Source organism: Bos grunniens, chromosome 22 (genome assembly GCF_055505025.1).
Source record: "Bos grunniens cultivar Pamir isolate PY7600 chromosome 22, Bosgru_T2T1.0, whole genome shotgun sequence".
NCBI lineage: Eukaryota > Metazoa > Chordata > Mammalia > Artiodactyla > Bovidae > Bos > Bos grunniens.
In genome coordinates, this window is record NC_141186.1 from 12,493,600 (window position 1) to 12,519,426 (window position 25,827).

General features: G+C 44.3%; 1 protein-coding gene across 2 annotated transcripts in view; it reads right to left on the reverse strand.

Annotated features, from left to right (window-relative positions):
• Positions 1-14,116: 14,116 nt before the first annotated feature.
• Positions 14,117-25,827, reverse strand: part of SCN11A (sodium voltage-gated channel alpha subunit 11) — a 139,377-nt gene continuing 127,666 nt past the window's right edge. For both annotated transcript variants that reach the window (XR_015150939.1, XM_086365978.1), the window contains 2 exons: positions 22,262-22,532; positions 14,117-15,777 (listed from right to left, as the gene is read on the reverse strand). Coding sequence is in view for 1 of the 2 variants with exons in the window: in XM_086365978.1 (XP_086222104.1) it covers positions 14,747-15,777; positions 22,262-22,532 (1,302 nt within the window). In the remaining variant the exon portion in view is untranslated. The remainder of the gene's footprint in view (positions 15,778-22,261; positions 22,533-25,827) is intronic.

A 25,827-nucleotide genomic window follows, 5' to 3' on the forward strand; every position in this document is an offset into this window, starting at 1 on the left:
TTCAGGTCTCCAGAACATGATGCATAATATGCAGGCTCTCCCAACCCTGGACTGAGCGACTTCACTTTCACTTTTCACTTTCATGCATTGGAGAAGGAAATGGCAACGCACTCCAGTGTTCTTGCCTGGAGAATCCCAGGAACGGGGGAGCCTGGTGGGCTGCTGTCTATGGGGTTGCACGGAGTTGGACACGACTGAAGCGACTTAGCAACTGCAACAGCAGCCCAACCCTGGAAAGCAGAAAAGGGCCAGAGGGTATATTTCCTGTCTGAAAAGTAATGGGGTCAAAAGAGATGGATAGCATGTCCATCAGAATGAGAGGATTCTAGAATGTCAATGCCAAAAACTGAGAGCTCATCAAATCAGTTTCCTTCTTTTACAGATGAGGAAACAGAGCCCAGAGAGGGGAAGGGACTTGCCCAAGGTCTCACAGCAGGCTGGTTCCAGGACAGGAACAGATCCCCCAGATCCATGAGTCCCACATTGGCTCTGCCTTTCTCATTCTCAATGGATGTGGGCCTGGTTCTTCTGCTCCAACTGTATCTTATTATTTACCTGGTTCTACTAACCATACAATTACTATGTACTTCATCAGAAAATGTGCAGTAGATCCTAAAGCCCTAGGGAAACTATATACATCCATATACACACACACATGTGCACACACTTCCAGACTCCAAGGTAACCCCTGTCAGCACTGGGAAACCTGTTCTCCCAGGACAGGGGGAAAATCCCCAGTTCAGAGGCCTGGTGCCCAGCCCGTGGGAGCAATGTTGCACTTCCTCTCCCCTAACGACAAGTGTGAACCACAGCAGCCAGCCCTCACCATCAAGCTCAGAATGGGAATGGGTGGCCACCAGAACACAGTGGAGAAGATCCATAGATCCCTCCCTTAGCAGTGTTAAACCCACAGTGCTTAGCTGAGACCTCATCTGTGAGCCATTAGGAAAGTGGGGAGCATATTTGTGCATTTCTTTGAGACCCGGAAAGCCATGTGTCCTGCCCTTGGCATGAATATAGTCAGCACTGACCTCTGCAGTGAGCTGTTCAGACCCAACGAGGAAGGCTGAGGCCACGACGGTCACTGAGAACAGAGAGAACAGCACCAGCGTTAATAGTGACACCAGCCAACACTGCTCATTATGTGCCAAGAGCCTTACATGGTTACCTCACTTAATTCCCAGAATGAAGTGGGGACAAAGGTGGTGGAGCTGCAGGTAAGGAGAAGGGGGCTTCGAGTGACGTGGGGGTGGGGTGGGGCTGGGAGGGCCAGGAGGAGCGTGAGCGGCCCCCGCGTTCCTCTGATGAAATGTTCCAAGCAAGTTCTGGGTCTTCTGCTGAACTCACCCTCAAAACCCTTCAGCCATCAGCTGTGAGCCTCTACTGGTTGGGAAAGCAAGTGTGTGTATGTGTCCTTCTGGCCACAGCTCTATAACCAGGGTGGAAAGAGCAAGGGAAGGAGGTTGATTCTGGCCCCCAAATCATGCTCTCCTCTCCTTCCGATACCTGGGGGCTCTTCCTGACCTGGCTGGTGCCAGGACAGGTCCCACCAGGCATCGGGGGCACAACAAGGCTTCCCTTTATGCCTTTCCAGGTGGCGCAGTGGTAAGAAATCTGCCTGCTAACGCAGGAGATGTGGGACACCCAGGTTTGATCCCTGGGTCGGGAAGATGCCTTGGAGAAGGAAATGGCAACCCACTCCAGTATTCTTGTTTGGAAAACCCCATGGACAGAGGAGACTGGTGGGCTACAGTTCATGGGGTTGCAAAGAGTGGGACACGACTTAGTGACTGAACAGCAACAACAAAGCTTCCCTTGCGCAGGTATTTCTGTGGGAAGAAGCGCCGAGGCGCTGCCTTCACTGCCTTGTCAGGGAGTGACTCATTTACTTGGGTGTCAGTTTGCCGTAAGTATTCATGTGACCCTCCTTCTTCCTGTTCCTCTAGGCCCGGCACCAAAGGGGGTACTGAATTTCTCCATGACCGACCTTCTGAGCAGCAGCAGGGGGCCAGGCAGGTGGCCTCTCTGCCAGAGAAGAAGGGCCATGTGGGAGCCTCACCCACAAGCAGACTCACCGAAAGTAGAACTTACACTGACTGCCCCCGAACGATGGGCAGCACACTCAGCCTCTCACCTACAAAGCTCCGGAGGCTGTTGCAGCAGCCCCGAGTCACTAGTGGTTTTATCTTTCTCACTCTAACACCAGGCAAACTGACTTAGGGGCAAAATTTTCTAAGTCAAAATGGAAAGATCAGGTGCAACACTGAGGCGACCAGTTCTTTAAAGACCTCTGCATCATTCAGGACACTAGAGATACCCATTCAGAACTCACCTTGGAGAGTCCCCAGGGACCCTGGGAAAGGGACTCCCAGGAGGATGTCCATCCAGAGGCTTTCGGGGTTGGGTCCCAGGATACAGGCCCCCACACAGAGTTGTTTCTTTGGCAGCATCCAGATGATTTCCTAATAATGAAAGGTAAGCAACAAGAGTCAAAGAATGAAGCGTAAAGGAGTGAGATTGGGGTTCCTTGAGGGAACAGGACTACTCTTTTGTCATCTTTGTACCCCAATCCTGACCCTTCAAAATCTAACAGTACACATTCAGTAAATACTTAATACACAGCAATGTCAATACTAATTGAACTGTATCTCACTTAAGTTTCATGGTTGCCTCATGAAATAGGCATGGTCACTACTGATGTGAGAGCCATGCAGCTGCCATTGTGTGACATGTTTTAGGCCCAGAGAGAGCAACAGAGTCCTTGCAATGAGGATGGTACAGAGTTGGGAGCAGATTGTAATCACAGAACCAGTGGCACCCTCTCTGGCTCACCCTGCTCAAATTTATCTATTTCTGGTCATTTTAAATCCAATTTGAATTCCATTATTTCATTCTAGGAATGGAATACATAGGAAATGTTGTGTCACCCTTCAAGGTTGTTGACAGAACCATTGCATCAGTTAGAAATTCCCCACAATTGCTTGAAACAGAGGCTTAAAGATTGGCTTAAAGAATCTGCATCTCTCTTTCTCTAATGTAGTTGGAAACACAGCAGCGGGTGCTTCAGAGCTAGTGCAGCACAGCCATGATCCTGTCAGGTCCCACACTCTCATCTTTCTCCTCTGCCATCCTGAGGATGTAGCTGCTAATCTTTAGTGTGCCTCATGGTCAGATTATGGCTATTAAAGCCCCACTATCACATCTGTATTCCAGGCAGGAAGGAAGAGGAGGTGGTAAAGGAAAAAAAGGGCATATATCAACTGATTTAGCCCCCTCTTTTAAGGAGTTTGTCTAGAAGCCTCTTTCAGCAATGTCCACCATAACTTATTGGCCAGAACTTACAGCAAGTCTATTCCTAGCTTCAAGGGAGAAATAAAGCTGTGTATTTTTAAGGTGAGCACTTTGACACCTCTAATATAATCAGATTTCTTTTACTAACAAAAGAGGAGAATGGATTTTGGGTGAGCCCCTCACCAATTCTGCTACAGCTTTGCCTTAATTACTTTGGTCTCAGTAGCTAAGGACAGCCCCGGGGCACACCTTCATAGGGACTAAGCTGTAAGTGACTTGACCATGAGAAACCCGAGGTGAGCCTGGCCCTGCTCTAAACTCTTCCCAGCAGCAGACTCAGTAGCACAGCCTGTCTGGACTAGCCTCAGCTAGGAAAGCACCTGTGTTGGGGGAGAATAAATACCTGTGGCTTGACTATGTCCTGTGGCTGCTGTGAGCTCAGGGGAGCCGATGAATGTAACAATACCTCATAGATTATGATGGCCAAGATCTCACCACTAAACCAGCAGCACTGGCTTCATCTGAGAGCTTGATAGAAATGAAGATTCTCAGTCCATCCCCACCCCCACCGCCCCGCAGCCCTGCTGCATCTGTATTTTCATCAGGCTGCAGGTGATTCAGGTACATTAACGTTTCGGAAGCATTTCCCTCTAGCAGCTGTCCCCAACCTTTTGGGCACCACAGATAGGTTTCGTGGAAGACAATTTTACCATGGTTTCAGGATGATTCAAGCATATTACACTTATTGTACATTTTATTTCTATTTTTATTACATCAGCTCCACCTCAGATCATCAGACAATAGATCCTGGAGGCTGGGGACCCCTGCTCTAAAGCAGTAGGCCTGAATCATAAGGGAGTCCAGTAGACAGGTGAGCTCACCTAAGACACTTCCTCCAGCATGATGAAGCGTCTCGGGAAAGTCACTCTCCCTCTCTGAGCTCAGTCTTCCCACCTGTTAGAGAAGGGGTTTGCACCGGACCCTTGCTCCACAAAGTGTGGTCTTGGATCAACTGCATCAGCATCGCCCTGGTAGACATGCAGAAATTCAGCCCAGGCAGAGTGACTAAAGAAGAGTCTGCATTTTGTCAGCCTCCCCAGCTGAGGCGCCTGTACACTACAGTTGGAGAAACCCTGTCCTAGATGCCCTCTGTGCTCTAAAATGAGGATCCAAAGTCATTTTAGGCAACTGGTACCAGGGTCTCAGCCTATACTGTGAATGATGGGAGACCACTGACTCCTGGAGCTTCTTGGGTTGGGCTGAGTGGAGACAAATTCCCTTTGAAAGTGCAGTGGCTGGCAGAGCACAGGGTGGCAAGCCATGAGGCTGGTACTAAGGGTACCTGGGCTAGGTCTAGAGCTGGGATCAGGCTGGGGCTTCCTCATCAGGGATTTCTCCTCTGGAGACGGATGGGTACCTGGATCCAGAGATGCAGCTGCAGGGAGTGCTCTGGGGATGGCTCTGGACCACACCTCCTTCCTCCCCTTCTCCCTTCTCCAGGGCAGAGGTGGGCACACCTGAGGTACACAGGTGAGCAGAGAATGTACCATGAGTCAATGCTGCCAGCTTTCAGCAAGAGGAGGAGGCAGGGCCCTACCTCACCAGTCTTCTTGCCCCTGGGCACTGCGTTATTAAAAAGAATCCTTTAAAACTGCTGGATGTTTTGGACTAAATAAAGCTGTGCTCCCACTCGGATTGAGCTTATAATGGAGTCTAATTTTATAAAGAAACCAATTAATGGCTTTGTAAATATAAAAGAAAGGATCCCTGCTTTTTTTCTTGACCAAAAGGCCCAGAAGTTAGTCCTGTAAAAATGTCAAATCTTGCTTTAAAGAATGGCAGGACTTCTCCGAGGAGAATAACAGGAAATGACTCACAGAGGGTGCCCCGAGGCCACTCAGCTGTACAAAGGGGCCCCCTGCGCAGTAATGCGAGGCTGCTGACCAACCGACTGCCGGGAGGAGAGTGCCCCGCCCACGGAAGAGGTGGGGGGTTGCTGTCTTCTTTAGGCTGGGGCTCTCTGAAGGGCCCAGGGATGCTGGAGTGCTGGTGGTGAGGCTGAGGTTCTTCTACAAGATCTGGCACCTTGAGGAAAACTCACCTAGAAATAATGCTAAATTAACCACACAAAACTGCCAGTCCAGGGGCTCTTACCTTTGTGGACTTGCTCTGGCTCTCATCTTGATCTCATTTGATGAGCTGATGGAAACCCAAAAGATGTCTTCCTGGTTCCTTGTGGATTGACTCAGGCCTTAATCTTCTGTTCTGCCATCTAGCTCCCTATCTGTTTCTTTTTCACTTCCTTTCTCCTCCTTCCCCTTCTCCCCTGTTCCCCAGGCCCTTTCCCTTCTCAATCCACAGGCTTGCCTGGTCCAAGGCCCTTACTAAGGACAGCAGCTCTGCTCCAGATGCCCAGATCTTCCGGTGATGCACAGATCAGAAGATATTCAGATGGAACACATCAGTACAGCCACAGCAGCCGGGACCTGGAGCAAATAGAAGGCCTGTGTTATTTTTTTGTTGTTGTTCTTGAAAAAAAGAAGCCATCAGTTTTGAATATTCTATGCCAGTTGTTGAGGGGCTGCTGCCTTGAGCCCCTGTACTAGTCAGAAAGCAGAATCTGCCTCAGATGGTTCAGGAAACATGAATGAAGGACTGTCTGCAGAGGTGTGGATGCAATTGCTTCACTTACCTACTGCTGTGTCACAAACTGTTGTTGTTGTTTAGTCCCTGAGCCGTACCTGGCTCTTTTCAACCCCCATGGACTATAGCTGCCAGGTTCCTTGTCCATGGGATTTCCCAGGCAAGAATACTGGAGTGGATTGCCATTTCCTCCTCCAGGGGATCTTCCCGACCCAGGGACTGAACCCACAACTCCTGCTTTGGGAAGCAGATTCTTTACCACTAAAATTACCTTAACATTTTACATAAACCAACACACATTTGTGTTTTCATGTAGTTTTTCAGGGATGAAAATCTGTAAGCTCCTTAGCTAGGCGCGTCTCACTAATTCTGACTGATGAGGTTGCCACCCAGCTTTTCATAGGGGCCACAGTCATCTCAAGACTTGGCTAGGGCTGCGCAGCCCATTTCAGAGCCCAATCAGGGGATTTGGGGCATTTTGCAGACCTCCTGCAGACCACCTACAGACCTCCAGTCTTGAATGTGTCTCCCTATTCTTTCTCTGCTCACCCAGAGATGAGGGGCTGCAAGGGTAAACACAATGAGCATACACCTCAGACCATCCAAGATAGCCCTTCCTTTCTGTTAGTATCAAAGTTAGGCTCACAGAGGGCATGGGTGTTGCTCAAGGTCATAGCAATTTGGTGGCAAAGCACAGCTCAGTCGCCGGCTGCACTGTGAGGAAGGGCAGTGAAGTTTTCTCAGCATTTCGTCTAGGGAGCGGGAAGGCAGCTGCAGGCCCCAAAGGCTCTGAGCAAAGGCTGTTGTGGGGCTCCATAGAGCGTTCTTAAGTGTAATTGACTTTTAGGCATTAAACTTTTACCAGGATGAGCTCACAAGGTCTGTAGGGAGAAGGAGAGTGCCTGGCATTTCCTGCCTCTTGGGGCAGCGTCTGGGGTGCAGAAAAGCCTATCCTCCAGGCTGCAGGATGGAGCCCTCCCCTGGGAGACAGAAGAAGGGTGAAGCCTCTGAAGAGACTGCAGGCCAGTATACTGAGTGTTCAGTGGCCAACGGGTTCTAACTAAATCTGAGGGGTAGGGGGCTGGGGATAAGATCACCCACTCAGTAGCCCTCCTGTGCAATGTGTCTACTGTAGGGGTGGGGAGAAGAGACAGAGGACGCAGTCCCTTCTCACAGGGAACGCCCCCTTCTCACATGGCCCCCTGACCATGTCCACTCACATTTTTGTCCCTAAGTCTGCCCCATGATGGACCTGGTTTAAATCACGACCAACCTCTGGGCATCAGTTTTCTCATCTGTATAATGAAGAGTTGGAAAGGATGATGTCCTGAAATGTTTTACCCTAATGAAGGAGGTGTTGTTTAGTCACTAAGTCGTGCCTGATTCGTTTGCAACCCCATGAACATAGCCCTCCAGGCTCCTTTGTCCATGGGATTTCCCAGTCAAGAATATTGGAATGGCTTGACATTTCCTTCTCCAGGGGATCTTCCCTACCCAGGGATCAAACCTGCCTCTCCTGGATTGCAGGTGGATTCTTTACCCTGAGCCACCAGGGAAGCCCCAGTGGTGGTGCTAGTGGTAAAGAACCCACCTACCAATGCAGGAGATAAGAGATGTAGATTCAGTGCCTGGGTTGGGAAAATCCCCTGAAGAAGGGAAGGGCTATCCACTCCAGCATTTTTGCCTGGAGAATCCCATGGACAGAGGAGCCTAGCAGGCTATAGTCCATAGGAATGCAAAGAGTCGGAAACAACTGAAATGACTTAGCATATCCCAATTCTTATCCTAAGGTTTCTTTCCAAATACCTTGAGGCAGCCACTCTGAACCCCCAGGCAAAATATCACCTTTGTTTGATGTGTCTTCCCAGCAGCCTCCTCCTTCAGTTTCAGGACTAAAATAATAGTTCCAGAGGCTTATTGAGATTTCTATTAGAATTCAAAAACTCAAGGGTTTTATTTTAACAGGCTTATTAAAGTATAATTGACATACCACAAACTGCACATATTTGAAGAGTACAATTTGATAAATTTTGACACATACTATTCATTTGTAAAACCATCATGTTTCACAAGTGAAAATCACCACTATTAAGATGGTAAACGAATCTATCATCCCCCCAAATTTCTTCATGCCCCTTTATCCTCCCTTTTTACCAACTCTTCCCCACCCCCAGGTTACCAGTGACTTCCTTTCTGCCATAACAGTTCACTAGGTTACATTTTCTTCTTTCAAAAGGAAAAGGCAACCTCCAGAATGGTAGAAAAAAATTGCAAACCATGTATCAGATAAGGTGCTAATGTCCAAAATAGATAAAGAACTCACACAGCTCAATAGCCAAAAACCCAAAGAACCCATTGAGAAATGGACAAAAAAAAACCAAAAACATGAGCAGACATTTTCCAAAGAAGACATACATATGCCCAGCAGGTACATGAAAAAGTGCTCATCATCACTAACCATCAGGGAAATGCAAATCAAGCCACAGTGAAATATCACTTCACATCTATTGGAATGACTATTATAAAAAAGACAAGACATAGCAAGTGTTGGTGAGAGTAAGGAGCAAAGGGAACCCTTGCATACTGTTCGTGGGAACAAAATGGTATAGTTAAGATGGAAAACTATATGGACGTCCCTCAATTTCAAAACAGATAACCATGTGATCCAGCAAACCCTCTATAGATTATATATCCAAAGGAAATGAAATCACAATCTCAAAGACATCTCTGTACTCCAGAGTTCATTGCAGCATTATTCACGATTGCCAAAGCAAGGAAACAACCTCAATGTCCACAAATGGATGAAGAGACACAGACACTGCCATGCACATGTGTGCAGTGGAATGCCATTTAGCCACGAAAAAGAAGGAAATCCTGTCATTTGCAACAACGTGACTGAACCTGGAGGACATTTTGCTAAGTGAAATAAGCCAGATACAGAAAGCCAAATGCTGCATGATCGCACTTACATGTGGAATCTAAAAAAGTCAAACCCTTAGAGCCAGAGAGCATAAGAGTGGTTACCAGCAGCTGGCGGTGGGGATGGGGTGGGAAAATTAGGGGGATGTCGGTCAAGGGGTACAAACTTTCATTAGAAGATGAATAAGTTCTGTAAGTCTAACATACAGTATAGCGAGTGCGGTTAATACTGTCTTGTACACTAGAAGCGAGCTAAGAGAGTAGATCTTAAGTTTTCTCAGCATAGCAGAAGGAAAAAAAAGGTTAACTATGTGAGGTGATCGATATGAGAATTAACTTGACTGTGGGAATCATTTCACAGTGTACATGTAGTTCAAACCATCATGCTGTACACCGTAAATATATACAACTTTCATTTGTCAATTATACCTCAATAAAGCTAGGGAAAAAATAGAGTTTAAGCTATCATTGTGATTTGGCTCCAAAAGTGATTTTAAAATACAGAAAGAGCTTAGAACATGGGAAGGAGGTAAGGGGACTTGAAGCTGTAACTGCAGCTAAAAATGCAGAAGATACCGTGCTTTTAGTTAGACTGTATGCTTGTTCAGGGTGGCTTGGTTTGGGGGACTGATGGAGATTAAGGAAAACAATCGGCACCGTCACACCTCTTGATATCACCATTGTCTGACTAGCACACCTGAAGTTCACATTAATAGAAGTATATTGTCCAAAAGGAGGGGATAGGTTCCTGCTGGCCCTCTGGGTGCCAGGGGCTAGAGGAGATAGATTAACCAGTTTGCCTGGAAAAAGAGGGAGAAAATGATAAAAGGATTGAAGTGAAATCCAAGTATTAGGAAATGGAGTACATGAACAGAACTGAGGACGCTGACTTTGGAGACAGAGCATAGCAGCTCCCATGCACAGCATGTTTCCACAATGTAAGAACTTTGAATACCTGCATTGCCTCCAGAGGCGAAGAAACGGATGGTAAAAGATCCACAGACATTGCTGTTCAGTTGCTAAATTCTGTTTGACTCTTTGAGGCCCTGTGAATTACAGCATGCCAGGCTTCCCTGTCCTTCACTATCGCCCAGAGTCCTCTCAAATTCATGTCCATGATGCTATCTAACCATCTCATCTTCCGCCACCTCCTTCTCCTTTTGCCTTCAATCCTTCCCAGAATCAGGGGCTTTTCCAATGAATTGGCTCTTCACATCAGGTTGTCAAAGTACTGGAGCTTCAGCATCAGTCCTTCCAAAGAATACTCAGGGTTGATTTCCTTTAGGACTGACTGGTTCCATCTCCTTGCTGTCCAAGGGACTCTCAAGAGTCTTCTCCAGTTCAAAAGCATCAATTCTTTGGTGCTCAGTCTTTTTTTATGGTCCAACTCTCACATCTGTACATGACTACTGGAAAAACCAAAGCTTTGACTAAATGGACATAAGCACAGACATAACCAGGAAAATTCTGCACTCTCCCTTCACTTTCAACCACATCATCTCTGTGTGGTATGGTAATGATAGCTTAAGCACTGGAGCCAGATTGCTACTGCTGCTGCTAAGTTATTTCGGTCGTGTCCGACTCTGTGCGACTCCATAGACGGCAGCCCACCAGGCTCCCCCATCCCTGGGATTCTCCAGGCAAGAACACTGGAGTAGCCTGGGCTTAAATTCTGTCAGGGCCACTTATTGGCTATGTGGCCTTGAACAAGCCTGTTATTTCCCCCACGTGCCTCAGTTTTCTCATCAGAATAATGAAGATCAAAAATAGTTTCTCTTTAATAGAGCTGTTGTGAAGATTAAACAAGGTAATACTGGGAAAGTGGCTACTGAGTCCAGAATAAATGTTCAGTAAATGTCAGCATTTGTTTTCTCACTGCCTCTTTGATGACTCCTGGGCAGGGAAGGACAGGATTGCCCACTGAATGAACCTGGAGGTTCTATCTGAGTTGCCAGGCAACAACCTTCAGGGACCAGTGGCTCCCTCTCCTTGAGCAGGAGGAGCAGAATAGGCTTTCAGCTTCCCTAAGGGCATTAGGCGCCAGAAGCTGACATTCCAAAACAGCTCCCCGGAAGAGCTGACTCCTGAGTCTGGATTATTTATAAGGCAAGCTCTCACACTTGTTCCATGAAAGGGTAGGGATCCCTTCCTGGAACACCATGGCTCTGTGCCGTGGCTTCCTGCACACTTCCTGGTGGGAGGGATGTAAAGGTAGGACCAGGTAGCTCATTTTGTCATCTGTAACTTTCTTGTGAAGCCTGCTCTGTGCCCACGCTGTGTGTCGTGGTGTGACCTTCACCTACCTCCCCACACCCTTCTTTGAACCATCTCACTCCTCACCTTCATTCTCTGAAAGCATGACCCCCAGGGCGAGGCCTCTGCCTCCTTCTAGAGCTGGATATGCTCACTCCTCCATGATTTCATCTGCTCCCAGGTTTTCAAATATCACCCTTGTTCTGAGGGCTCTTGTCCAGGCCATGTCCTCAAGTTCCAGGCCTGGCTGAACACTGTCACTTGGACCTGGCATCCTTAAAATCTTCAAAACGTTCAAAACTGAACTGGCTTTTAGATTTCTTCTTCCTTCATGACAACAAACAAAAATAAATGAAAAAATGCCTTGTCCCTCCTGGGCATTAATTTGGTGACTTGTGCTGCCACATTATCTTGTCACCCTGGCCCCAAGTCTTAAGGTTCCTCTCTAGATGCTTCGCCCCATGGACAGGCACTCAGTGCAAGAGCCTGGATCTCACTGCACGCCCCACCCCTCCATCCTCACTCAGTGCTTCTTCCACACCTGAAACAGCATTCTGGTGTCTTTGTCCTCCATTCCACCTGAACACTCAGTCAAGCTAATTTTCTCCCCCTGCTCAAACACCATCAGTTCTTCCTTATTTCTGAAATGTTAGAATTTCTTCACTGTGGCATTGGAGGCTCTCCACAAAACTGTCCATTTCTAGATTTAGTTGCTGCTACTCTGAGCCCAGTCACTGGGGGAGTTCACACTCCCCTCCACTTCTGACACTCCTTACCCTCCAGGATGCTGCCTCTATTGTCTCCTCCCCTTTAAAACACCCTCCTGAACCACCTCTACCCATCACAGTCCCACACATTACCCAGCTCATCTCAGATGCTCCCTTCTATCTTACGAAGCCTTCCTGTGAGCCTGTCTCCATTCAGCTTTGAGAAGAGAGCTGTGTCCATGCTCTTGTTATTTTGCATTCTATTTCTCATCACACAAACACCTATCTAATGCCCCTCCCAATAAGCACATATGCCCTTGAGGTGAAGACCTATTGGTTAGAAGCAGTCTGCACAGGGCAGTGTTGCACTGGCCCTCCAGAACTTGTCTGTTGACTGAACTGAGCAGGGACTGATTTGCCTGGGGAAAAGAAGTCTCAGAAGACAGGGGGCTGCCTTCATGTGTCTGCAGGACTGTCTACCATGGATAGTTCCAGGAGACCAACATCCAGACCAACATCTCTGCCTCTTGTGGGTATCCTGGATCCTTGCACAGTGACAGCCATCTCTGTGAGTTTTCTAGCATCCATCCAGGGTTAGTTCACCACTTCCTTCACCCCTCTTTAACCTTCTGGCTCTTTGAGCGGGAGGCTCATACAGAGACATGCTGTGCTACTTTAAGAAAAGAACGTGTCGGGCATTTGCTGCCATCTAGTGAGGAGGTGAGGCTCAGCCTCTTGCAGAAGCAGAGGGATCCTGTGCTGTCCCCGGGAGCTGGCTCCAGGAACCCAGCACTAGTGACATGGGACCATGTGGGGATGGACAGCTGTGTGTGCCAAGGGCGCAAGTCATTGCACAGAACAGATAATACTCAAGCCCCTAAATTGTAATCTGGAATAGGGAAGACCATATCCTTCCAGACCCTCCCTTACCTCCAGCCAGGTAGTATCCCTATTAGAATCATGACCAACCATCTTTTTCCAGAAAACTTGGTAGGAATCTGTAAACACTGAGAGTTCATAATCGGAGGCCCCTTTTAAGGAAGCTGTAGGTAATCCCCAGGGCCTCAAGAAGGACTGGTTGTGGTTTTAGAACTGGTGATTTCCACACAGCACTTGCAGTCCTGCCTGGGAGTCCCTCTGGCCCTGTCTCAAAAGTGCCCTAGCTCTGGGAACAAACACTCCTCTGCCCCAGTATGGCACAGATGCCTGGGCTCCAACTGGTGAGTGACTGCACACACCCTGGCTTATTGTAAGGAACAGATGAGATTATGCATGGCAAATGCTTAGTCAGTGTCTGACCTACAGCAAATGCTAAGTTTATTAGATATTGATAATGATTTACAGCAAATGCTAAGTTTATTAGATATTGATAATGATTCGATAATGATGTTGCTACTTTTACCAGTGCTCCAGAGCAAAAGGCTGCCTACAAAACTCAAAAAATTTAGGCCCTGGACATGAATACATTGAGTCATGGTTAGATCTTGTGTACATTAAAAATAAGTTCCCTCTTAATATGCCACAGCATCCAGCATTGGCCTTACCTCCACTGGACAGTGAGAGGCAGTGCAGAGGCTCAGGGCTCAGACTCCAGGCTGCTGACAGACACATCACCTCCTCTGGCCTGTCAGAGATACAGGATTCCAGGGCTATTTCTGCGGGATTTCCGTCTGAGTCTAGATTATTACACTGTAGTTCTTTGCCCCCAGTCCAGCTAATGTCTTGCTTGGCCTCTGGGCATCTCCAGTTTTTAGGGAGGTCCTGGGCTACTCCTGGGGCCAGGCCCTTCTGATCGACTTGGTTGTTCTCTGGGCTGTGTTTCATGCATATATTCAGCCAGAACTGAATGTAGGGCTCATCAAATGACTGAGGTCTCTGGCTAACCATTATGTCTTATGGCTCCCCTGCCCTGGGGTCCAGCTGTTGTGCTAAGTGGGGTGCACTCTCCATCCGAGGTGCCCACTGCAGATATTTCACCGGAAGTGAGACTGTCTTACTGGTTCCAGTCAATGGTGTGCTCAGCCAGCTCCAGGCAGCTCACGAGAACTGACTGTGGACATCTTTCCCAACTCTACATTCAGAAACATCATGTTGGTAGCTTGAAATTGGTCATGAAGGGAATATTCACCACAGAAATCAGTAAACACTACAAATCATGGCTTGTTTCTTTTTTCCTGAAGAGCAATTATTATGCACTTATCAGCACACCACTGGCTATTGCCTTTAATTCCAACTTAGGTACCACATTTAAATCACTACTCACACAAGCACCAAACAAAAGAATTTTTAGTGTATTATACAAATGAAATGCAAACTGAAAGCTTTATTTATTTATTTTTTCCCCACATATATATAACAGATATTGCAGCTAGTGAAAGATAGGGTAGTAACTGACACAAATCATGATCGTGCTTTTAGGTTTGAAATAAACTCAAAATATTCAACATTGGCTAAAAAAATCTGCAATGAGTATTTATTGGCAGGTTTTGAATTCTCACTTAGCATGCAAAAGAGCTACATGTGATAAGCCACATACTTTTACTGGGGAAAACATCTGACAAAGGCATTGGACACAGTACTCAGGAACACATGGGAAACATGATTTAAAACTTTAATGTGTTTTTTGTTTCTTATTCTTTTGACATAATTTGAACTGTGCTTCAATCCTCACATTAGTATGTCTTCTATAGACCTTTCTAGTGTCTTTTTCTTTGTTAAAACTGTACTGGTAGTAATAGTCAGGCACCCTTATCTCTATAAGAATCCTTTGATGTGAACTCTAAAATATTTTCTTTTAGCCAGGAAAAAAAAAAAAAAATGGAATGGCGAGTTCAAAGAGTTCACTTGTTTGTACACAGAGCTGTGGATGGCTTGGAGCTCAGAGGCCAGAGTCAAGACTTGGAGGCTGTGAGGTATGGGTGGAGGTGTGGGGCTCAGTCATAATGGACCTTGCCCTCGGCCACCCCAGAGCTGGGTAAGTCTCCATTGGAGAGTGTCTGGAGGGTTGAATGAGGCCTGTCTTTCAAGGTACACCTGGTCTTCAGCATGTACTTTCGAAAGGCCTTTTGAATAACAGCAGCAGCACATCTTTCCTCTTCATTCCTTTTGGTGGTGGTGACTATGGGTTCATATAACTTCTTGAAAGGGTTGGCCTCCATGAACTTCTCTTCTATTGCTGCTTTCATGCTATCCAGGCCACTGGACTCACCAAGTACTCTCGTGGTGAAAGCGAAGAGAATATCCAAGCAATGGAGACGCTCTCCACTCACCATTGGCAAGTCCATGACTAAAAATTGGTATTTATTTGGCTTTGCCACACGCAGAGGCTCAGGAAGGGCATCAGCAAAGTCAGAAAGGGCAGAATATTTGATAAATTGTGTTGCTTCTGGGTCAAACTTTTCCCAGACTTCGTAGAACATTTCAAAGTCATCTTCACCCAAAGGGTCCTCACTTTCTTCAGTGGCTACATTGAAGTTTTCTAAAATCACAGCAATATACATGTTGACCACAATGAGAGAGGAGATGATGATATAAGTGACGAAGTAGATTATGGCTATGGTAGAGAGGTGGCAGCTCTCTGTCTTGGGGTCACAGGACTTGTTTGATTTCAACATGGGGCTGAGGAGGGCATCCCAACCTGCTGTCGTGGTTATCTGGAAGAGGCAGAGCATGCTGCTTGTAAAAGTTTGGAAGTTGAAGATGTCATCGATTCCAGACTCTTCCTTCACTTTTCGAAAAGAGTTCATACCAAAAATGGCATAAATAAACATAACCAGAAAGAGGAGAAGACCAATATTAAATAGAGAGGGCAGGGACATCATCAGAGCAAAAAGCAGAGTTCTGATTCTTCGTGCTGCTCGAACAAGTCTCAGGATTCGGCCAATCCGAACCAAGCGAACCATTCTGAACAGTGTTGGAGGGAAAGGAATCTGGGCCTCGGTTTTCAAGGCAGAAACCACGGAACCTGAAGACAAGGAGGAGGGTCAATGAATTTCCAGCAGACAGATTGATTTTAGACATAGCCTGTCTCTCCTGCTTTCAATCTTAGTGAGACCAACTTTTTACCATTACTTTTCAGCTTATGTACAAAATTAAGAATTTTTTTTACCCACATCAGGGAAAAAATATATATGTGCCTTAAACTGGAGAGCAATTTTCAAGGTTCATACAATTTAGATAGGAATTTAGATGGGACAGGACATCTAAGAAGACCCTTCAAAGAAAATAAATAAAATGTAGTTTATTACTATTTTGTAAGTTACCTAATGGACTTGAAATACATTATCATCTATGTTGGGCATTTAAAATCACGCATGGGGTAGCAAATATAACAGTTTTCCATATTTATTATATACATAGAATGGAAAACATATAAACTATTGAAGGAGTCATTTAGATTAGAATGCGAAGAGAAATTTCTTCTACTGAAGGCTGGCTTGAGTGTGAGCTATCAGTGGAAGTTGTACACCCCTAACCCCAAGGTTTCTTAAACAAACAGGTTCTTACTTTAGAGGAATTTGAACACAGCCTGCTATAGGCAAGGACAGAGCTAGAGAAAGAAGGTAGTGTTGTGATGCTTGTCAATACACTCATTCCAAGGACTTCTGGAAGTCCAAACTCAAAAAGCTACGGGAATAAATCAGAGACAGTTTCTCTGTTATTGTAAATATCCCAGAAGTGGCATCTCAAGCAGAAGTTTCTGCAGACTGCTGAATATTTGGCCTAAAACATCCTGTTTTCTCATTGCTTGCTCTGCAAGCAAGTGATACAAGAATTTAAAACAACACACATTTTGATCCAAATACTACAGAATGGCTTGAACATGCTTGCCTCATATACACAGGGCCTTGTTCTTCCTCTGAGGATCCTCTAAGGTCATTAGAGATGTAGACAGCCACTTTTTTTGAGATGTGGAATTTTTACCATTTCAGCAACAACTGGAGGAAGTCCCTCCTTTAAGGTCCACTTCCTCTGTGCATATTTCTTTGAGTAATCAAGCTCACAGTAATTTGTCTTTCCTGTGAGCTCAGTTCTTTCATGTAGCAAGTGATTTGGGGTTCAATTAATTTCTCTTTTTCTGATTCCTTAAAGTGGTAGGTCTTAATTTTGTTGTTGTTCAGTCACTCAGTTGTGTCCAATACTTTGTGACTCCTGCAGCATGCCTGTCCTTCACTATCTCCCAGAGTTTGCTCAAACTCATGTCCATTAAGTTGGTGATGTCATCCAACCATCTCATCCTATGTCACCCGTTTCTCCTCCTGCCTTCAATCTTTCCCAGCATTAGGGTCTTTTCCAATGAGTCAGCTATTTGAATCAGGTGGCCAAAGTACTGGAGCTTCAGCTTCAGCATCAGTCCTTCCAATGAAAGTTCAGGGTTGATTTCATTTAGAATTGACTGGTTTGATCTCCTGGCTGTCCAAGAGACTCTCTAGAGTCTTCTCCAGCACCATAGTTCAAAAGCATCAATTCTTCAGCACTCGGCCCTCTTTATGGTCCAACTCTCAAATGCATACATGACTACTGGAAAAACCATAGTTTTGACTATAAGGACCTTTGTCAGCAAAGTGATGTCTCTGCTTTTTAATACGCTGTGTAGTTTTGTCATAGCTTTTCTTCCAAGGAGCAAGCATCTTTTAATTTCATGGTAGCAGTCACTATCTGCAGTGATTTGTGAGCCCAAGAAAATGAAGTCTGTCGTTGTCTTCATTTTCCCCCCATCTATTTGGCATGAAGTTATGGGACTAGATGCCATGATCTTCATTTTCTGAATGTTGAATTCTTAAGTCAACTTTTTCTCTCTCTTCTCTCACCTTCAAGAGGCTCTTTAGTTTCTGTTCACTTTCTGCCATTAAGGTGGTATCATTTGCATATCTGAAGTTACAGATATTTCTCAAGGCAATTTTGATTCCAGCTGTGCTTCACAGCCCAGCATTTCACATGGTGTACTCTGCATATAAGTTAAATAAACAGGGTGACAATGTACAGCCTTGACGTATTCCTTTTGAAGCAGTCCATGTCCGGTTCTAACTGTTGCTTCTTGACCTGCATACAGGTTTCCCAGGAGGCAGGTGAGGTGGTCTGGGACTCCTGTCTCTTGTAGAGTTGTCTACAATTTGTTATGATCCTCAGAGTCAAAGGTTTTAGCCTAGTCAGTGAAGCAGAAGTAGATATTTTTCCAGAATTCACCTGCTTTTTCTATGATTCAACAGATGTTGGCAATTTGATCTCTGATTCCTCTGACTTCTAAACCCAGTTTTACACCTAGAAGTTCTCAGTTCATGTACTGCTGGAGCCTAGCTTGAAGGATTTTAAGTATAACCTTGCTAACATGTAAAATGAGTGTAATTGTATGGTAGTTTGAATGTTCTTTGACATTGCCCTTCTTTGGGATTGGAATGAAAACTGACCTTTTCCAGTCCTGGGGCCACAGTTGAGTTTTCCAAATTTGCTGACACACTGAGTACAGCACTTTCATAGCATCATCTTTTAGGATTTGAAATAGCTCAGACAGAATTCCATCACCCCCATTAGCTTTGTTTGTAGTAATCAAACTTGCCATCTCCTGTTGTAGTAATGCTTCCTAAGGCCTATTTGACTTTGGACTCCAGGATGTCTGGCGCTAGATGATGATCACACCATCATGGCTATCTGTGCCACGAAGCTCTTTTTTGTATAGTTCTTCTGTGTATTCTTGCCACCTCTTCTTAATCTCTTCTGCTTCTGTTAGGTCCATACCATTTCTTTCCTTTATTGTGCCCATCTTTGCATGAAATGTTCCCTTGGTATCTCTAATTTTCTTAAAGAGATCTCTAGTCTTTCCCATTCTGTTGTTTTCCTCTATTTTTTTGCATTGATCACTTAGGAAGGCTGTCTTATCTCTCATTGCTATTCTTTGGAACTCTGAATTCAGATGGATATATCTTTCCATTTCTCCTTTGTCTTTCGCTTCTCTTCTCAACTATTTGTAAGGCCTCCTCAGACAACCATTTTGCCTTGTTGCATTTCTTTTTCTTGGGGATGGTTTTGATCACTGCCTCCTGTACAATGTTACAAATCTCTGTCCATAGTTCTTCAGGCACTCCGTCTGTCAGATCTAATCCCTTGAATCTATTTGTCACTTTCACTGTTTAATCACAAGGGATTTGATTTAGGTCATACCTGAATGGTCTAGTAGTTTTCCCTACTTACTTCAATTTAAGTCTGAATTTTACAATAAGGAGCTTATGATCTGAGCCACAGTTAGCTCCCAGTCTTGTTTTTGCTGATGATATAGAGCTTCTCCATCTTCAGCTTACAAACAATATAATCAACCTAATTTCAGTATTGACCATCTGGTGATGTCCATGTGTACAGTCGTCTCTTGTGTTGTTGGAAAAGGGTGTTTGCTATCACCAGAGCATTCTCTTGGAAAAACTCTGTTAGTCTTTTCCCTGCTTCATTTTGTACTCTGAGGTCAAACTTACCTGTCACTCCAGGTATCTCTTGACTTCCTACTTTTGCATTCCAGTCCCCTGTGATGAAAAGGACATCTTTTTTGATGTTAGTTCTAGAAGGTCTTGTAGGTCTTCATAGAAACATTCAACTTTATACTCTTCAGCGTAGTGGTTAGGGCACAGACTTGGATTACTGTCATGTTGAACAGTTTGCCTTGGAAACGAACAGAGATTATTCTGTCATTTTTGAGAATGCACCCAAGTAGTGCATTTCAGACACTTTTGTTGACTTTGAGGGCTACCCCATTTTGTCTAAGGGATTCTTGCCCACAGTTGCAGATATAATGGTCATCTGAATTAAATTTGCCCACTCTGGTCCATTTTAGTTCATTGATTCCTAAAATGTCAATGTTGACTCTTGCCATCTCCTGTTTGACCACTTCCGATTTACCTTGATTCATGGACCTAATGTTCCAGGTTCCTATGCAACATTGGTCTTTACAGCACCAGACTTTACTTTCACCACCAGACACAACCACAACTGGGCATCATTTCCGCTCTGGCTAAGCCTCTTCATTCCTTCTGGAGCTATTTCTCCACTCTTCTCCAGTAGCATATTGGACACCTAGGGGTGGGGTGAGTGTTTAATCTTTCAGTGTCATATCTTTCTGCCTTTTCATACTGTTTGTGGGGTTCTCAAGGCAAGAATGCTGAAGTGATTTGCCATTCCCTTCTCCAGTGGACCACGTTTTGTTAGAACTCACCATGACTCATTCGTCTTGGGTGGCCCTACACAGCATGGCTCATAGTTCCATTGAGTTATACAAGGCTGTGATCCATGTGATCATTTTGGTTAGTTTTCTGTGATTGTGGTTTTCATTCTGTCTGCCCTCTGAGGGATGAGGGTAAGAGTTTGTGCAAGCTTCCTGATAGGAGGGACTGGCTTCAGGGAAAACTGGGCCTTGCTTGGGAGGGCTGTACCTTGCTCAGTTAATCTTTAATCCAATTTTCTGCTGATGGGAGGGGCTGTGCCTGTAGTTTGACCTGAGGCAGCCCTGTCCTAGAGTCTTCAGTCTCCATGGTAGGCTATAGGCTGTATGGTAGGGGTAATGGCGACCTCCTTCAGTTACTGTGAGCTCTACGATGCCTGGCACTGCCTGGAAAAAGTTCAGCAAATAGTGGAATGAATGAGCTGCTCTCTGAATGTTGGAGGAAGAGCTCTTTAAGTGCTCAGATGGTTGCCCCAGACTCATTTTCTAACTTTATTGCTGCTGTCAATTTCACCAGGACTTGTGCTTGAAACTGACTAATAAAGATTAACAGTCTACTTAACCTTGGAAGGAAAGCTATGACCAACCTAGATAGCATATTATAAAGCAGAGACATTACTTTGCCAACAAAGGTCTGTCTAGTCAAGGCTATGGTTTTTCCAGTAGTCATGTATGGATGTGAGAGTTGGACTGTGAAGAAAACTGAGCGCTGAAGAATTGATGTTTTTGAACTGTGGTGTTGGAGAAGACTCTTGAGAGTCCCTTGGACTGCAAGGAGATCCAACCAGTCCATTCTAAAGGAGATCAGCCCTGGGTGTTCTTTGGAAGAATGATGCTGAAGCTGAAACTCTAGTACTTTGACCACCTCATGTGAAGAGTTGACTCATTGGAAAAGACTCTGATGCTGAGAGAGATTGGGGGCAGGAGGAAAAGGGGATGACAGAGGATGAGATGGCTGGATGGCATCACCAACTCGATGGATGTGAGTTTGAGTGAACTCCGGAAGTTGGTGATGGACAGGGAGGCCTGGTGTGCTGCAGTTCATGGGGTTGCAAAGAGTTGGACACAACTGAGCTACTGAACTGAACTGAACTAACCATAAGCATGTTGAAAGATTTATTACTAAACTTTATCTACATAAGTTTCCATGGCTAAAAAGTAGAACAGACTATGAACTGTACCATTTTCTTGGTCCCTGAAACATCTGGATTGCTGCTATCATGTTAAGAACCAAAATATTTTGATCCAGCATATCTGTTTATTGCATCCTTTCTGAGATAAAACAGAAGCTTCCACTTGTGAAATCCGTTTTCACTGCCTTCATGCTCTTTGAACAATGAGAAAAACCCATAGGCAGTTTTACGCAATTATAGTTAAATTATCAGTTTAATTAAAGCAGACTTCAAAAACCCAGAGTAAAATCTCATAGCTTAGTCATGAAGAATTTACCTTCGAAGTTAATGTATGTGCATGTGTGTGTACATGTTTCATGAAAAGGTGTATGGCAATAACCCTCTTTTTCTCCCTAGTCTTCTTCTATAAACCTTAAGGTTAATTTCTGTGCACAGTTAAGAAAAATATAGCAATTATAGAGTGAAGCTAGTTGGTGAGTGAAACCCAAGCAGTTGACACACTATGTCGTTTCCACTATAATTTAAGTTAACATGAGATACAGAAAAAAGAAAAGCACTGTTTGTCCTTATGACACACTCTTGCAAGCCCCATCCAGGTTGAGCCACGGAGGCCCTCTATAAGGAGGAGGTACAGGAAGGCCCAGCAATGTCACTGGGGCCTAGTAATTGTGATCTGACATCCAGAAGGATTTTGAACTAGGGAAAAACATGGAAACTAAATGCCAAATCCTTAAAACAAGAAATGCTCTTTAGGCCTTATAGTTGTAGAAGAAAATGGAACTTTGACTCAATTCCCTGGATAAAGCAGGTAGCCCCACAAAAACTTCTAAGTCATCTTAATTTCATCTATCCCCATTGAATAAATGATCCACATAATTACTTAACTCTGTTTCAATTGTGTAGATAATCAAGGGAGTGGAAATACTCTGTATTTTCTAGCAATTCCCCAAAGAGAATGGCATTTATTCATCTTTTTTTTTTTTTTTTCAAAAACCACATTAAATTTAATTTTATGCTCTGTGGCTACTCTGGAGAAAATTCCAAATGATAAGACTTACAAGTTTACTTCTTGCTCTCAGACTAAAGCCCCTCTGGTTGCCAGTTTTACTTACTAACAATAGAAAGGAGCACGATCACACAATCAAATAAATTCCAGCCATTGGCGAAGTAGTATTGCCTCAAAGCAAAGATTTTGATGAAACACTCAATTGCAAAGATGACCACAAAGGCCAAGTTGAAACACTCAAGTAAATGTTTCATGGTCTCCGACTGCTTATGTGTTTCAGCCATCATGCTAAGCATGTTGAGGAGAATGAGGATGATGATAATGATGTCAAAGACCTGGTGTGTGACAAGGTCAAACACAAAGCCTTGGCATTTGTTCTGAGGAAAAAGAAAAAGGAATCATAAATCACTTGGAGTTGTAGGAATGAAATCACATACATTAAAAGGCATATACAATAGCATTTGTCCTCTCTTACAATTAGTTTCTTGGAAAATGTACACTTTTAAAGGGCAAGAAATTCTTCTAATAGATATTTTTCATTTAATTTCATTAAATTTAATTAGAAACTGGTTTTAAAGTGCAGGCATATAGCTTTAATTTCATTTTGAAACTAAATAAATACGTACATTTTTAGTAACAACATAACTTTGATGTGGTGGGTGATTTGTTTTTGTTGAAATAAAACAGCTCATGTTGGGTTTAATCATAAAAAAATGAACTTTGGTCTGTATATTTCACCTATGTCTGTATTTTGACTTTAATAATATTAATGCAGAGGATACTTGCTCACATACTTTTGCTGGACAAGACAGAATTAACATCTCCAAGCCTCCATTTGTCAGTTTAGAATAATCAGACCTTATACTTAAGCAAAACTCTGTATTCAAGCAATTCTTGAAAGCCAATTTTCTAATTCTTGTTCACTTGACAATAAGGCTAGATAAATGGGATTCTGATCCAGTGATTACTAAAATTGGAAACAGAAAAACTGATTATTTCACATGAGTACTGGTGGTGAACTTGCATATTGTTTCGTACATGGATGACCTGCTCCCAGGTAAAGGTGTGCCGATTGCTCTATTACAGGTTCTAACTCAAGTTTGCATGCCTTGTCTACCATGTGCAGTGCAGTGACTCAACTATTCCATTATTTCCTTTAATTTAATCTCTATAAGGCATGACTCTGTTGTTTGCTTAAGTGGAAACTGTTCTTTAGCACAAACTCAGACACTGGTATCGTATGGCATTCTCGACTATACATTGGTTGTTTATGTATAATATATATATATGTACCATATGTATATATTAGATTATTTCATATTATATATCATTTAATCAAAGTATGCACATAGTGTTCTTTTTAGAAAATGCACAGACCCCTAAGAATTCATCTTTATAGTCCCAGGCATCTGTTAGGGTAATCTGGGCAAAAGATGATGTTTTGTGGTGGTAACAGTAGAGAAAGACATGAGTTTTTAGGTTTAAGAACTAATATGGAATAAGAAGCAGGAGTCCAAGAGCGTTCTAATGGAGTAGATTATGGGAAAGTTAAGGCTGAGGTTATAATTTCTGCTTGGTGGTGCATTCAATCAACTGGAGAACAGCAGATGAGGAGTTTGGCAGGTGGAGATGATGGATGTGTCCTGGGCACACTGGAATTTGAGGTGCCCAGTGGGACATCCAAGGGACATGGGCAGGTAGAGGTACAGGTCTGGAGCTCAGGCAGAGAGCTGGAAAGCAAATGTGGAGTTCTATGGCATCAGTACTGATATGAACTAACATCAAGAGAGTGAATGCTGTCACTATGGGAGAGCAAGGGCAATGAGAAGAAAAAGGGTTGGAACAGCAGTAGAAGGATATTACATGTAAGCTGATGTCTTTCAAACTTTGCTCCAGGAGCTCTAAACCTTTTATCAAGGAGTCTGGAGAAGAAACTTGAAAGTCAAATGCATTTCCTATGTGAGAATGCATCGTGGAAGTCAGAAAGGACCTGGAGAAAAGATACTTTTAAGGATGCTCTCCAAGAAAGCAGAATAAGGGCTGAGAATAAATGTAAGGGCATGGTAAGCACTGGCCTTACAGTTCAACTCTAATATTGAGAAAATAGAGAAAATTAAAAATATAAGCTACCAAATGTGGTAGAGGATCAAAAAAAGTCTATGTTATTTTAAGATACATTCTATGTATTTTAATGTATTCTACATACATTCTATGTCATTTTACAGTGACTTCTATACCTCAGGATAATTTTTAAAGCCTGTAATGAAGCTATCTTGTGAGAATGCTTTAGGTAGAAATGATTCCAGATCCCTTGGTCCTTCTGCTGGAAAGAATATCCATCACTTCTCAGGTTAAAACAGCTGTACTTCCCTCTCTATGCAGTTGCTACTCCAAAGGTCAAAAGATATTATGTAGATTTTAGAAATTAAAAAAAAAAAAATCTATGGGGGAGTTAAGGGCTAGCGTGTCTAGACTATAATATGCCCAGGTGTGTCTGACTCTTCATGATCCTGTGGACTGGGGCCTACCAGGCTCCTCTGCCCATAGGATTTCACAGGCAAGAATACTGGAGTGGAGTACCATTTCCTTCTCCAGGGTATCTTCTTGACCCAGGGACTGGACTCATGTCTCTTGCGTCTCCTTCATTGGCAGGCGAAGTTTTTACCATTTGTACCACCGTGGAAGCCCAGTTAAGGGCTAACAGCTGATTCAAAGTCTAAGCTCAAATTCAGACACCAGGGGATATGGTTTTGGGTTTACCTCATGCAACACTGCTCTCTGGAATATAGAGTTTAAGATAAATGCTTGGAATTAACTGAGTTGCATTTGGTTGTTGGAATCACCCATTGTGAAGCCATGATTGGAGAGCCATGCAGGAATGTCTCTGGGGTCACACCTACTCCCTGATGAGACATGCAACAAACAAGCTATAACAGATAGTTAGGAATGGAGGCGGCAGCAGCCTTGTGGGAAAGCAGTCCATGTCCACTTCAAGTCCATCTCTTGCCTTCAAACATGTCCAGTGCAGTACGTGTGTTGTGTGCTCAGACACGTCCAACTCTTTGCAACCCCATGGACTATAGCCTGCCAGGCTCCTCTGTCCATGGGATTTTCCCAGCCAGGCAAGAATACTGCAACGGGTTGTCATTTCCTCCTCCAGGGGATCTTTCCAATCCAGGAATAGAAACTGTGTCTCCTGTGTCTCTGCCTGCATTGGCAGGTGGATCCTTTTACCACTGAGCCACCTGGGAAGCCCAGGGCAGTGGAGAGGCCTAGAAGCTGCATTATGTGTCACTGCAACTTCTGTTCAGCTGTGTGCTGCGCTGCCGGCTTCACATCCTTCACGAAACAAACTAGTAAATGTCTTTTAGTTAACTCCAAATCTGGGACCAACTGGTACTGAATCATATTATGCACATATAAATAAAACTTCTCTTTGCCTTTCTTGTTGGCTCAAGTTTAAATAAGAACTTCAAAGTGCTTGCTGTTGTTTAGTCACTAACTCATGTCTGACTCTTTGTGACCCCATGAACTATAGCATGCAAGGCTCTTTCTGTCCTTCACTGTCTCCTGGAGTTTGTGTAAATTCAGGCCCATTGACTCATTGATGCCATCCAACCATCTTGCTGTCTGCCATCCCTTTATCCTTTTGCTTTCAATATTTCCCAGGAT